We start from the raw sequence: 15,551 nt of genomic DNA, 5'->3' as shown, positions 1-15,551 counted from the left end.
TTTACAGATGGTACGTAACAATTTCAAGAGTAACCGTTGCTCCTCAGAATGGATTACCTTGATATCTAAGAATTTTCAAACGAAGTAGTGAATATCTGTTGTTTCTTCCCCCAAATCATCAAGAATCTAGAGATTGACGAGATCATTCGACGTTAAAGTGATGCAGCATTACCGAATTCAGGCGTCAGATAAATTGTTTTCCCACCAAGGTCAACTTAACGAGGTTCTACTGCACCAAATACAAAGTGTGAACGCAAATATAGCCAATAAGTCTGTAGTGTGCCATTTGCTGTCTATATGTACGTTATTGCGATTTTCCCCAATTTGTTTATTTACCCGAACGCGCTCGCCTGCCATGTACGGTAGGCCGCGCGGTGACGCAGCGGTCAGCTTTCGTGCGCCACTTTGCAAGCAAAAACTAAATGGAAAATACTATATAAGCGAATAAGCATTTAGCAGAAAAGCGTAATAGATATGCAAAATAAACTGCGGCTGTGTATGTATCAGTGTATGTGTGTTTTGAGTACGTCAAACAATTGGGTGGTGGCTGGCTTGGTGGTAAAACAAGCCGCGCGCTATGCAGATACATTTTGAGGGGCGAGAAACACATTGAGCGCTAGCGCGCGCGGCGTAAAAATATATTAAAACGTACGCACGCAAGGGAAACGCGCTGAAGTGCACGCGTTTGTGTGTATGTACTTGTGATTGGCGAATTTAGTACGAGCGCGCGCGTGGGCGTGCAATATTGATGGAGCTTTTAATGCCTGTTTTTTGCGCTTGCGTTTCGCGTGTATAAGCGCGCTTTGTTGTTTTTATTACGTTGCGCGTTAACCGATAGCAGATATTCAGTGGAATAAAAAACAACTAACGGACAAACAAAAGCGGCAGTTCACTGTAACACAAAGCGACACCGCACTAAAGTCGAGTGCAAAGTGAGGCGACGCGGTGCGCGGCAAACGGCGGCAATAACATGTCTTGCATGTCGCTGTTGAACTGCGTTTATTTGCTTGTGTTGTGCGAATAATGCAGCAATAAATAAATGTAAATAAACTGAAACCCCACAGCAAATGCCATGAGGCTGCCTGCTCAGGCTTTTGCATATATGCGCGCGCCGCACACCAACCCGCGACGCTACCCAGCGCTTTGCAATAGTGCGCGGCGCAGCGCGGCGCGGTGCACACACGGCTAGCGGTGGGTAAACGCCAAGCAGTCTGTCATTTCAATGAAATGAAATAAAATAAGACTAAGTGGCAGCAATAGAAAAAAATTAGCATGTATATATTACAACAACAGAAACAATAAAATTTTTGTTGCCAAAGCGGCAGCGCGCAAAAACAGCTATAAAGGTGAGCGTATGTGCGAAAAACATGCAAACTGTGGTGCCATACAAATGAAAATTGAAATACTAGCTGCAATGCAGCGCGGAATGGTTTGAGGTTAGGTTGGCGCGTTGGACTGTGGATCTAAAGTGGGAGGTTGGGAAATGATTATTAACTGAATTGACTAGAAATGAAGGAAGCAGAAAAAATTAATGAAGCAGCGCGGTTGATTTTCGTCCACGATGGAGCCATGTGTAGAAGTAAAGTTCTCTGAGCGCAATTCCCTTGTGAATGATCGAAAACGATTCTATTACATATGGCTCAAACAGCTCACGACTTCCGATTTCAGTCCAACAATACTCTGGGTAGCCAAAAAACATATGTTTGAAGGCGTGCTAAAGTGAGAAGGCGAAGCATCCCTCACCAGGGTTGTGCGCTGGGTTTGTGACCCGCCACGTAAAAAAACACCCATAATGAAAAGCTCTAAAAATTAAAAATTTTAGCAAATTTGAAGCGCGCTCGGTAACTTCACAAAGCTTTGGCTCAGAATACAGAAGAAGCCGAAACTAATTCACCAACGGAGTACGAGAATTGCCGAAATAAGTCATCTCGCTTCAAGCGGAATATTTTTGGTTGCTCTGATTTGGTTTTGCAGCCACTGTACCTAAACACTTTGTTGCTGTAAGCAACGCGCCCGTTCTAGCATTGCGCCGCGCGGCAAGCAGTGGGCGATGGTCAGCCGCGCAACGGATGTGGCCGCCTGCTTAGCCGCTTGACTGCGCGAAAAATGGGTGTATCGCGTTGAACGGAGCACTTGGAAAAATAGCAGATACGTTTAAATGCATGTGCACGAACATGAGTTGGGCGCAACACGCGCACAAAGTGGCATAGACAAGTTGTAGCCAAGGCGCAATGGTCGCGTTCGCTGTATTATACAATCGGTTAGCTGAGCGGCTGATAAAAATAACCATATTAGACATTTAGAAGAATAGAAAAACAAACAATAACAAGAAACAATATTTTCTTTGAATTTATTTATATAATTTTCCGCATAGAAAAACTTTTCACATTCATATAATGCACTGCCGAGCCGCGTTACGCCATTTAACCGCACAGCTGCTGCACTCGCTTGCCAGCCGCCGCTTAGCAATAAGAACTTTTTACGCTAACCATTTCCACTCAATGCTAACTTTGACTTTAATGCGCTCGTAAAAAGCAATGAAAGGCGAATGCGCGCGCACGTTGCACGTTAATTATTGTGCCGCCGTGTGGCAAGCGGCGGGGAGAAATTTGCATTTGCACGTAATGGCAGTGCAAAGAGTGACGCAAAAACTTCCAGTAAAGGTGGACAGTGAGAGAGAGAGAGAGAGAGTGGAGGAAGTGGTAAAAGCGCACATAAGCAATTAATAAAAAGCTGTTAATTTTGTTTTACGTAAGCGAAGAGTACAACAAAAAAAAGGTTCGCTGTTATTGTTGCTGCTCAAATGTAATAATCAAATGGCAACATTAGAATCGGCTAAGCAAAACGCCAACCGGTCATACGAGTCTTTTTGATCTTTGCCTGCTCACTTGCACGGCAATAAAAAGCGAAGACAAGCGTTGAATGCATTTGCCACCGAGCGCGGAGTACTTAAGCGCTGAAGGTGCAAGTGCCGCGGTCAGCGTTGTTGCGTCATTACCTAGGCAAATATTAATTGTTGTATGCATTAAATGGTATTTACAGAGACATAAAAGCGTTGAAGATTTGAAGGACGCCGCCGGACGAAGAGCCAAGGCAATTGTAGGTTGTTGCTTGAAGTTGGCTGCGGTTGAAGGTAATTAGTGGTTATGAAGATTCTGCGACAAAGAACCATCACTGGGTTCGGCGGAAATGTAGAAACATAAAAAACTAAAGATAATTTCGGAACTGATAAGCCTAGAATGCAGATTTAATAATACGCAGTGAGTTCAAAGCGAGTCAAAAAGTGCATGACCTCATTAGCTGTGGCAACAAGCTGCTTTCATATTAAACTTGCCTGGGTGTCTGCCCACAGCGGAAATGTCGAAAACTGTAAGTGTTCTAAGTAAGGTTCACGTGACCGCAATAACGGGGTTCTATCCCATTGAGACACACCGAGAGTCTTTTTGATTCGTACTAAGAAGTTCTGGACATCACAACGGACAAGCACATCTAGCAGTCCAAATGGGACTATTCGTGGTTTCACATTTTTATTTAACCTACCTAAGCTAACCTAGAGAAATCCCAGTATTAATTTGGGGTATTTCGCTTCAAGTTGTAATTTGTCGAGGTATAAGACAGGTCGACTCCGAGCTGGTGCATCCTGGTTAACCCTAAATGACCTGCGGCCCTAACGGACTCCTGGACTAGAATTTAGCTTTAGCATGCACTTTGTTTAGGATTACAGACTTGGAGGCTGGTGGTTCTGACATTTTGAGTATGCTGTGGTGGCACTCAGCAGAAATGGCTGGTGGACTAATGTCGCAACTGCCACCGTCCCGTTAAAACCATGGAGGGAAGTCTCAGAGTACGTTGCGACACGTCATTATTTAGTTGGTATAGTAGGTGTTGAATCAGAAGACTCCCTCTTTGTTATGTACGGCTGTGAATGAACTGCGCTATTAGGGCAAGTGTCAACCCTCGCTTTGGTCTCGTGAGAGACAAACCTGGAACCATTAGAGATGACCACCTTTCGGGGACTGTTGTCGGCTCTGAACGTGGACCCATTTAACTATAAATTTTTCACAAAAAGTAAATAAGGAAAAGAGGAAGTCGGGAAGTGAAGAGATGTCGGAACCGACACCCAAATCTATCCCTGGAAGTGTAGGACTAAAAGTGACGAAACCGTTACCCTCCAAGGCTAATAAAGGAATCGGCGTAGGCTTCACCTCGGGCATTTTTAGGTTAGTCCCACTAAGGAAAGAAAACTAGAACAACTGCATGCGGCGAAATCGCCAGTACAAGAAGGGGAACCTCTGACAGAACCATGAGCAACACTAGGGGCACGAAGAGTGAAAACAGGAAGCGGAACACACCGGCCAGGAAACAGAAATCGAAATACGGTGACAGACAGACTGTCCCGCATGCTAGTACGTTACATGGCCAGAAGGATTCTGGGCGAAGGAAACGTTAGAGAAAAATACCAGCAAGAATTAAAACAAAAAATTATATTCAAAAAAGTTTTAAAAGTGTTAAAAAATTGTAGATTCTTTCTTTCACATTTTAATGCTGCCTTTCACCTTCCTTATTGCTTTTGTGCTAAAAAATTCGTTTACTCAATTAAGCCATCGGCGTTGCCATAGTTGTTGTTGTTTTAGCAAGCAAACCCTGAAAATACAAATGTGTCGGATGGACGGATTTTCGAAGTGATACCGACAAATTCACACATACATACATACACACAATGTACATGTATCATATGTAGCAGTCAGGGACAGGAAGAAGTCTTCCAGCTGCCTTTGAGTGACACCAGCAGCTGCAGCGCCCCGCCACGAACGCCAACACTTTCAAGCAGACATATGATTGTTTGTATGTGTGTGTGTTGCGCAGCAGACTCTTGAGGCGCATCACAACTTGGTGTGACAAAAAGCAAACAACAATAATAGCAACATACACTCATGGTATGTAATATGTCTGCACACAAGTAAGTGCAACAACAAGAAAATCGCCCAAAAAATGCAGTGTCTTAAGAACTGTGACAGAAAGTAATGGCAATGGCTGGCTGGATGGTTGGTCTTCACCGCTTGCAATGTGCTGCAGACTTTGCACCGAAAATGAAAGGCATGACGAATGTGCTGGAGCAGGCAGTAAAAGAAAACAACAATAACAACGAAAACTGTTTAAATAAAATTTATCTGTAAACTGAATGAGTGCAATGATCTGCCGAGCCAACAACAAACAAACACTCTTATAGATATGTATGTATGTGTTTCGAGCATAAAAATGTGCTGTTCTGCTGCTTCTTGTTTGCCATCTTTTGCGATTTACGATTTGCACTGCAGTTCCTCAAAGCAAAAAATCATAAAAAAGAAGAAAGAACTGTTTGGAAACGGTTTCTGCTTATGTGCTTATACATATGTATATTACCTACATACATTTCTAGTGTTGTATTTATAAATGCACATGTGTGCACATTTCGCATGCAACACAGCGCGCTGTGACTGTGAATATTTCACAGGATATGCGTTTGAAGCGTTGCAATGCGTTAAAATGCTTCACTGCAAAGCGCTGATTTTTTATGGCTGTTTCGCATTAAAAATTACCCACATACATACAAATGTGCATACATACATACAAACATACATTTCTGCGTGAGGAAGTATGAACGCATATTTATTTGTGATTTACTTGCAATTTAAAATTGTAAAATAAAAATTTATAAAAATATTTTTCGAAAAAAAATTTATTTTTCAATGAAGTATTATTTTTAGAAAAAATAATTATATTTCAAAACATTAATTTTTGGTAAAAAAAAATACCCCAAAACATTTATTTCTTGATTTTTTTTTTTCATTTAAATTATTTTAATAAAATTATTACGAACTCAAATTTACTTGTAACTTAAAATTGTAAAAAGTAAATTTAAAAAAGTTATTTTAGAACAAATTTTTATTTTTCAATAAAGTATTTAGTTTTCGAAAAAAATATTATATTTAAAAGCATTAATTTTTCGAAAAAAAACATAAAAAAATTTAAAAGATCAAAAACATTTATTTTATGAAAAAAATTAACAATTTAATTGTAATTACATAGTTTTTTTCACGTTTTTTTTTAATATTTTTTATGACAATTATTTAATTATTTTTAATATATTATTGCCCTTTCTCAATAAATAACGGTTAACTTAATTAATAATTAATTTTCGAACAAATGTCTAGTTTTCAATAAAGTTTTTATTTTTCGAAAAAATAATTATAATTAAAAGCATTAATTTTTCGAAAAAAAAATAAATTTTAAAATACCAAAAACATTAATTTTACTTTTACCTATTTATTCTTATTTATTTTTCAAGTTTCTTTTAAAAAATATGTTTTATAAAAAGTATTTAAATATTTTTAAAATGTAATGGCCCTTTCTTAATAAATAATGGTTAACTTAATTTTCAAAAAAAAACATATTTTTATTATATTTGGTATTAATATTAAAAAAATAAATATACATATATTTAAAAAAAACAAAATATTTTTAAATTTGTCTTAACCTTTTCCGGAATTGATTAGATAAATTAAAAAAAAATGTTCGAAAAAATATTTATTTAAAAAAATTACTTTTTCGCAAAAAAAAAAAATATCAAAAAACATTCATTTTCCGAAAAAAAGAAAAAAATTAATTTCTTTTTTTGAAAAATATTTTTCATAAAATATTTTAAAATATTTGAATAATTGTCCGTTCTTAATAAAATAAATGACAAAATTTTCAAAAAACAATATTTTTAATATATTTTGTAATAATATTTTGAAAAAAGACCAAAAATATTAATTACTAATTACTAATTTTTAAATATGTCTTAACATTTTTCTCGAAATGATTAGATAAAATAAAAAATTAATGTTCGAAAACAATTTAAATTTTTCAATATAATTTTATTTTTCGAAAAATAATTAAAAGTTAATGTTTTGAAAAAACATTTCGAAAAAAAAACATTTTTTTTCGAAAAAGAAAATTCATTTAATATCAAATATTTTTCAAAAAAAAAATTATTCTTCATAAAAATATTAAAAATTTTAATAATTGCGAGTTTTAGAATAACAGTTAACTTAATTTTGAAAAAAAAAATAGTTTTAATGTACATTAATGTCATGTAATTATATAATAATACATAATGTTAGTAAATATTAAATTTTAAATTTCGAAATGATTAGACAAATTTTTTAGTAAATTTTGGAAATTATTTATTATCACATTTTTTGTTTATAAATTAATTGTTTTAATTTTATTGGATTTTTAGAAGTGAAATTTAAAGATTTAGATTTAAAAATTATATTTAAATATAAAAAATAAAAATGTATCTTCTAATAAAAAAATTATTATTATTATTTTTTTTGTGTTGAAAATAAGAAATTTGCACAAACAAGCAAAATATTATATTAATAAAAAAATATTTCAATTTTTCTATTTTCATAATTATTTTACATTAAAAATATTTTAATATTTAAATCCGATCTATTTTGTATAATTAAACAGATTCTAAATATACAATAAATTTACAAAAAAAAAGTTTCTAACAAAAAATATCTTCCAAGGAATTAATCGATTTCGATATATTTGACCTGTCACTGTAAATCCAACTCTTTATTTCTTCAATATTTTACAAAATGTTATATGTAAAAAAAAAAAATTATAATTTCTTACAAATTTAAATTTTCCTAAATTTTGGTGCTTTTTTTAAATTATATATACATACATACATATGTATGTATATACATAAGTAAATTTGTAAACTTTAATGAAACACATTTGTGTAGATACATTATATAACTAAAATATGTCTGTTTAAAAACAGTCTCAAAAATCATTTAGCGCAAATAATTAATCTTAAACGTCTGCATGCTAACATTTACTTGCCTCCCGTCCCTCTCACTCGACCTGTCAACGCTCATTATTCAAAATTCTAGTCAACAACAAGTAATCAAAAGTTCTAATTACATTTTCCAACATTTCTCGACATTGTTGTTGCTTTACACTTTCGCGTGCTGCCAGAAAAGCTACACTGTGACGCACACTAATTTTCACTTCATTAATTTGTAATGAACAAAACAAAAACAGAACAGCAGAAAAATGAAATGAAAACTATCAGCCAAAACACCTTCGCAACACAACACAACGCACACAAAGCTGGCATCTCTGACTTTGGGAGGCACGAAATTTGTTTCTTAAATGAAAAGCATTTAAAAATAACAATTCCGCTGAAATTTGTTGATGATTAATCAAAATAAAGACCCATCAACTTGATAAACACTGTGTAAAATAGCAACAACAACAACTGCAACACAAAGTGTACAATCGGAAGCACATAAAAAAATATACGAAAAAAATAAAAAAAAATTATAAAAGCAAGATGTAAAATAAGAGCTATAAAAACATGAACTTCCAGGCAGCGACTACAAAAATAGAAATAACTCAGAGAATATATGTGTGTCCATTTGTACGTATTTTTGTTATTTTATAGCCGAAGAAGTTGAGACTCTGACGAGCAAAGTGATTAGTGACGACACGACACGCGCACGGCCGCGCTCAGCGAGAAGAGCGGAACTGTGTAAAAAAGGAATTTTTAGCCGCGTTGCAGACAAAATTGAAAGAAATGAAATCACATGTATGTGTATACATATTGCAACATATATATACATTATATACATAGAAATGAAACTTAAATTTTTAAATAAAAAAAATTTTTAAGAAATTAAAAAAAAAATAAAAAAGAAATTAAAAAAAAACTTTTAAAACATTAAAAAGCTAAAATTAAAAAAAGAAATTAAAAAAAAAATAAAAAGAAATTAAAAAAAGGTTTTAAAAAAAATGTTTTACAAAAATGTAAAATAAAAATGTTTCCATAAGTAAACTACAAAATATTTTTACTCTTTATTAAAACTAAATAAATTTTTTTTTCTGATAACAAAAAATATGTTTTTTTATTTGAAATTAACTTTTATAACTTTTTTATTTCAAAAAATTTAAATTTTTATTAATTTAATAATTTCAAAAAAAAAGTGTAAGGAGTAAAAAAATATTTTTTCTGAAATCTAATTTTTATAGTTTTTATATATTTCAAAAACTGTTAATATTAATAACTTTAATTTCTGATAAAAAAAAATTTGTTTAAGCAGTGACAAAACAAATATTTTTTTTGTTGAGCTTAGTATTATTTTTGAAATAATTCATTTCATTTTCACAAAATATTAAAAGAAAATACACAGTAATAAACCCTAGTTATTTTGAATTAAATCCGCTCTAATTGGCATAAGCAACCCCGACAAAGGATAGTAATCGATTTCGATATAATTGATGCTCTCACTAGCAAAAGCCAAAAAACAGTCAAACAGCTGTATACATATGGATTTCTTAAATTTGTGCAATTATCATAATATTTCTGATAATTACTTCAAATTTAAAGCTTTTCAGATATTTTCGCTAAGCTCAAAATTATATCCGGTTTGAGGTTGGAAATTGTGTCAAAACATGCGAAAAGGCAAAAAATTTAATGCAAATGCATTATAGCTTAATTTTTGGTATTATTGCTGCTAAGAATTGAAAAAACAATAATAATAAATAAAAAATCAGCTGTGTTTCAAAAAAAGACCGCTCTTCCGCTAGCTGCCAGCTGCTGTTGCACGTTTTCAAATCGGCTTACAGTTTACACACAAACGTTAAACACAAACAGATATACATACACATAACACTTAATGCCTACTTATTGGCCTACAATTCAATTAATGACAACAACAATAATAATAAGCTTTAACTTTTATTTTCGCTGCTGCAAAACAGTGGCACAGCACTGGCGACAGCTGGTCCCACGACTGTCAAACTGTCCGGCAATTACTTGATTCACTCATTTGAACACATTTTGCCAAGCGACGATTGAATTTAAGCTAAGCGCTTCATTTTAATTGCAAGCACATACGACCGGCAAAAAATGAACGAATCAAATGATAAGGAAAAAAAAACAAAAAAATACAACAAAATCAAAACAAACTGACAAACGCTAAATGGCAGCAAAACTCATCAAAGCATCACAACACAAACCATAACGGACTGGCACACTTCAGCGACGACTTTGATTGCCGATCGGATCGGCGCATGAGTTGGATACGAAGCGTTAAAGCCTGAAATGGTCATTGAAACCGCCGACTGACTGCATTTGCTGAACAGTAGCTGACATTTTTTGTCAAAATAATATTATTTACACACGCTCATATTACAGATTTATTTGGACAACAGTTATGATTGCAGTGCGACCGCACGCCAAAACGAGTGTGTTTGAGAGTTTGAGAAAATTTGATATGATTGAATGGACTTTTATGGCAACGCTGGATATCTCAGCGGACTTAAAAAGACTGTTTATAAGTATATAATTGGTTGTGGTTTTGGATAATTTCACGGGTTTATAACGGATATGGCATTAAGTTGCTTCCGGTTTGCTGTCAAAATAAAACACAAATTAAGCAAATGGAAAATTTTATTTTATAGCATATAAAAAATGGGTTAATTTAAATAAAAACTAATATTTAATATTTCTAATTCTTTTCTCATTGCACTGCATTAAGCCATGCAATAATATCAGCTGCCCGATAACCGCCATTATATTCAAAGGGAACGCCACGACGGAAATACTTCATGGTGGGATATTGTCGCAATTGGAAATATGTGTCCAACTCGCTCGAGACGGTCACATCGACTTTGGCCAACTTGATGGGCGAACGCCACTCAGCTAAAAACTGCGCTGCTTTAGCGAATTCGGGTGTAAGCGCGATGGAAGCACCGCACCATGGTGCGTAGAAATCTACCAAGACAAAATCATTGGCTTCTATGACACGCTTAAAATTAGCGGTGGTCAGCACAAGCACGCCATCTTCATTTGGCACTTCTTCTTCAGTGACGTATGCAAGCGTTGTTGCGACAGCTAACAGTAGCAGTGAAGAAATTAGGAACTTCATAATCATTATATTCAATGAAAGCACTCAGTCACAGATTTCCCTAACTTTATTGATTAAAAATCAAGTCTCAACTGTACGCTATGCCGGCCTATGCGCTACTTCGTGAAATATACGAAGCGATTAAGTTTAAATCCATTTATAAGGCACCGGCGTTCGCCACTAAAATGACAGCTAAGCAGTTTTAATGTAATTTCTCAGCATTTTACGCTACTTTTGTCAAAAAATATTACATGAAAATTAATTTTTTCTCATTTTTTATTCTTTCGCAGCCAATAAGAGACAATGACCTCTTTAAAACAGTAAACACAGCGATTATTTTGCAAAAATATGCGAACTACGCACGAGAGCAAATACAAGCAACGTCGAATAAACACATTAAAGCGTAAAGTGTAACGTATAAATTATATTTTTTTGTGTAAAAAACAGGAATAGGCATAAATATTTGCACACGAGTGAAAATTGATCACACATATATTTTTAATTTTTTTTTCAGCTCCGCGCTTAGCGTTTTTTTCAGCTGTAATTAATTATGCGTATGTTGGCTTGCGGTAATTACTGATTAAGCATTAATAATGACGACAAATTATGCGACTACCACTCAACTTACTGCCATGCCATAGCACAATCGAAGGTGAAAACAAAACACAAAATACGTACAGACAGACAGACAGAAATTGCTGACATTATTAGTTACCGTATCGACTGCCGGACGGACTGGACGGACGTGGCAGTCACTTAAGCAATTAGCTACTGGTAAAGTGACAAACACGAAACGCAAATAAACAAGCGAAAAATAATCGATATATAGTACATGTCTGTATGATAAAAGTCACGAGTATGGTGAACTGAGGTGTGTTATCGAAGCAACTTGGCAAGTGTGTGTGGCTGGAGCGGAAGACAGCACAGCATGACGACTTAATGCAAACAAAAAAAGTTACTTATTAAAATTTGCAAAACGTACGAAATGAGCAAAACGTTTGAAAAATATATAATTACGTACATATGTATGTTTGTATGGCTATATGAAATGTGAGCGATGACGTTTATTGTTTGGAGAGATTTTGATTTATGGGCGGATGCTTGAATGAGAATTGCATTATGCGCGAAGAGTACAATTGATAGCAGCACCAGTAGCTGGGTTTAAATACACAAATTGTTGAAAGGAAAAAATAAATTTAAAAAAACACATTATTACAAAAAAAATATAGAAAAATTACAAAAGAAAACTTATTTAATTTAAATGCGAAGTTAAAAATTAAAATATATAAATAATAAAAATTCAAATTAAAAAAAAAAAAAATAAAAATATAGAAAATAATAAAATATATTATAAAAAAAAAATTATAAAAAAAAATATTATAGAAAAAATATTATAAAAAAATATTATAAAAATAATAAAATAAATTTAATTTATTGCGAAATTAAAAATAAAAATTATAAAATAAAAACTAAAAAAACAATTGAAGTAAAATACAACCAAAAACTATCTATCAAATAAAAAATATTACAAAAAAAAGAATAAAAATATAAAGAAGCAAAATATATATTTAAATGTATTGAGAAATGAAAAATTAAATATAAAAAAAAAATTCAAAAAAAATGTTTTTATCAAATCAAAAAATTTACAAAAAAAGGTATTCAAATACAACAAAGTAAATAATGTATTAAATTTATTGAGAAATGAAGATAAAAATAGTTGATTTATAAAAAAAAATAAGCATTAAAATAAAAAGCGTAAAAATATAGTAAAGCACAAAGTTTAATAAAAAAGAATTGACAAACTAAAAATAAAAAATCAAAATCAATAAGAATATAATTAGATTTAGAAAAAATCTTATAGGCAATTTTTTAATAAAATTAATATAAGTTAATAGTGTAAATACAAAATAAATATACAATATTAAAAAACACAAAATCTAAAATTAATTATTAATTATTTAGATTGTTTTCAGATACGAAATTTATACAATTAATGTACTGAATAAATATATTTACAGCTTGAACACTTTATTTAATAAATGAAATGTTTTTATTTGATAAACAATTTTTTTATGTTTTTACTAAGAAATTAAAAATTAAAAAAATCAGAAATAAGCTAGTATTTAATTTTATAACATATTTATCCAATCATTTTTTCAATAGATTTAAATTAAATTAAAAATATAGGAAATTAAAGAAATATACTAAAAAAAATATAAAATTTTACCAAAAAAAACAAAAAAACTTAGTTTACAAAAAAATATTTTTTCAAATTTGCTGAGAAATTAAAAATTAAAAAATCAGATATAAGAAAATGTTTAATTTTGAAAATCTCTAGCTATTATTTCGTTCAATAAAATTAAATTAAAACAATGAAAACAAAACAAAATATACAAAAAATATATATCAAATTTTAGCATTAGATCAGAAACTTATCAAAAAATTAATTTATGAAAAAAATAAAAATTTATTAAAAAATTAGAAATAAAAAAATTAAAAACGAGAAAATTATTAATTTTGAAAATCTTTAGCTATTATTTGTTTCAATAAAATCAATTAAAGAAAATAAGTATGAAATAAAACAATATAAAAAATGAATTGAAAAGAAATTTTCAACCACTAAAGAAATTTTAAAAATAATAATTTAGAAACAAATATTTAGTGCAAATAAATATTGATGGGAAGAAATGTAGTACTCAACGAATCAATCCAATAATAGACAAATATCGACAAAACAACGAACTCAGCTGGTTTATAACTTAATCTAGTTTTAGAATTTAAAATTCGTACGCAGAAAAAATATTTTTAAAATTTTTCGCAAGAAAAATATATAAAAATGTCGCACCGCTATAGAAGTGCCTCAGTCCCATATAATTTTCCCAATTCATACATATATTCATAAATACTTTTTCTTCTACCAATATCCCGCAATAATGAAAACAGTCAAACGTTCAAAGTTGCGACTTTATTGTTTTCGATAAACTGGTCTGAAAATATAGCGTAACGCTCTGCGATAAATAAATACATATGTATATGCTATGCCATAGTTTCATACATTATGCCAAGAGAAAAAATAATAACAATATTTCGCTCACACATTTATTTACCTTTTCTTAGATAAGATTACGCATCAGCGACACATTCAAAACATCATAAATAATATGAACACTAATAAAAGCATTAAAATATGTGAGGAAACCCTGCGCAACGCAAATTTATTACAATTATTTTTATACAACTGATAGCTATTGTAATCAGTACGCCTTTTCTAGGAAAATATCGGGTTTGGTTGATCGGGTTTTGAAGGGTTGGCAGTCACACAACTTTATTGGCAAACTAAAAACCTAGGTTTATCAGATAATATTTAGAAATATGAAAAAACCGGTCGATAAGAGGTAACAATAAATATAATAGCATAACAGACGTTATTGGCAGTTAAAATGAGCTAATCAATACAATTATAAAAATATAAATGAGAACAGTACATATAAAAGCAACATACCAAACTGCTGCAATAAAAGTGTGAGCGCAAAGTGCAATAATTCCATTAAAATATTTCGATTTGAATTAAAAACTTTCAAATGTGTATTAAATTCACTAAAAAAAATGTAGTCACTTCAAAATACGTTGAAATTTATATTTACACAAATTATTTAACCACCGAGTACATAAAACACTATATGGATGAGAACGATAATATCGAAAGTCGATAACTGATAAGAGTGAAACGCTGAAAGTCTCATAAGGCTGCGAACATATTATGACAAAATTCAGCGTGAAGAAAAAATGTGCATAAATTTTACCGAAAAAAATGAAAATGCACATCATTAGAAGAGAATCTTATTGACTTTCTTAGCGCTTCAATTTTTTCTAATACAAAACAGCCATAAATTAGAACAGATATAGCATTTTAAAACAGATGTTCTGCGCTTTTGTCTCTTTATATTAATTTTTTTGTAAACAATTCGTAAAACAGCGTGCACAATATTATATAGAATACAAAATCCTCACGCTTTTGTAGGTGTACACTATTAGAAAGATTTATGCAATTCGGTACCTGTGGCGAACAGATGATTTAGGGCAACGAGCACAAGTGAAGACTGTTCTTCAAAAGAAAATCTCGTTCAGTGATCACCTGTGGCGTATTTATGACACAATTGGAAACACCTTTGAGAGTTTTGTATGCGTTACCGAATATGTCTATAGAAAGCAAGTTACAATGCTTATCTGAGTTGGAAAAGTACAATATACGCCAGATACGCTTTTACATGCATCTACGTACTTTTTATATTAATTTTGTAAAGAATACATTGTGAGAAACAAGACAGCGTTTCGATTGCAACAGCTGGTTATAAAATTAAAGTATGTGAATTGATAGAGCAACGAAATAGTGATCTCAGAAGCAACTTGTTCGACGGGAATGACTGAAATCCTAAAAACCGGCAACATTTGTTAATATTTTATGCTGTAAACAAGTGAAAAATTCAGGTGAAGATTCATTTTAAAATCATTATAGAAATTTTGGTTTCTATTATTTTTTTGTTTTTGCAACTTACATTTCAAAAAATATGTTTCTCAGTCCGCATATACTTAATTCATGTA

The 15,551-nt window shown here is 31.9% G+C and overlaps 2 protein-coding genes across 3 annotated transcripts in view; both read right to left on the bottom strand.

Annotated features, from left to right (window-relative positions):
• Positions 1 to 15,551, bottom strand: part of LOC120767228 (bone morphogenetic protein receptor type-1B) — a 239,536-nt gene that overhangs the window by 57,190 nt on the left and 166,795 nt on the right. The gene's annotated exons all lie outside the window — the stretch shown is intronic.
• On the bottom strand, positions 10,506 to 11,026 carry LOC120767230 (protein disulfide-isomerase-like). Its single transcript, XM_040093057.1, has one exon. It carries the CDS (start codon positions 10,974 to 10,976, stop codon positions 10,563 to 10,565), a length of 414 nt encoding a protein of 137 aa, XP_039948991.1. The 5' UTR covers positions 10,977 to 11,026; the 3' UTR covers positions 10,506 to 10,562.

This window comes from Bactrocera tryoni, chromosome 2, assembly GCF_016617805.1.
Source record: "Bactrocera tryoni isolate S06 chromosome 2, CSIRO_BtryS06_freeze2, whole genome shotgun sequence".
NCBI classification, from domain to species: domain Eukaryota; kingdom Metazoa; phylum Arthropoda; class Insecta; order Diptera; family Tephritidae; genus Bactrocera; species Bactrocera tryoni.
The sequence above is the reverse complement of the archived record's forward strand: the minus strand, read 5'-3'. Positions and strand labels throughout refer to the sequence as shown.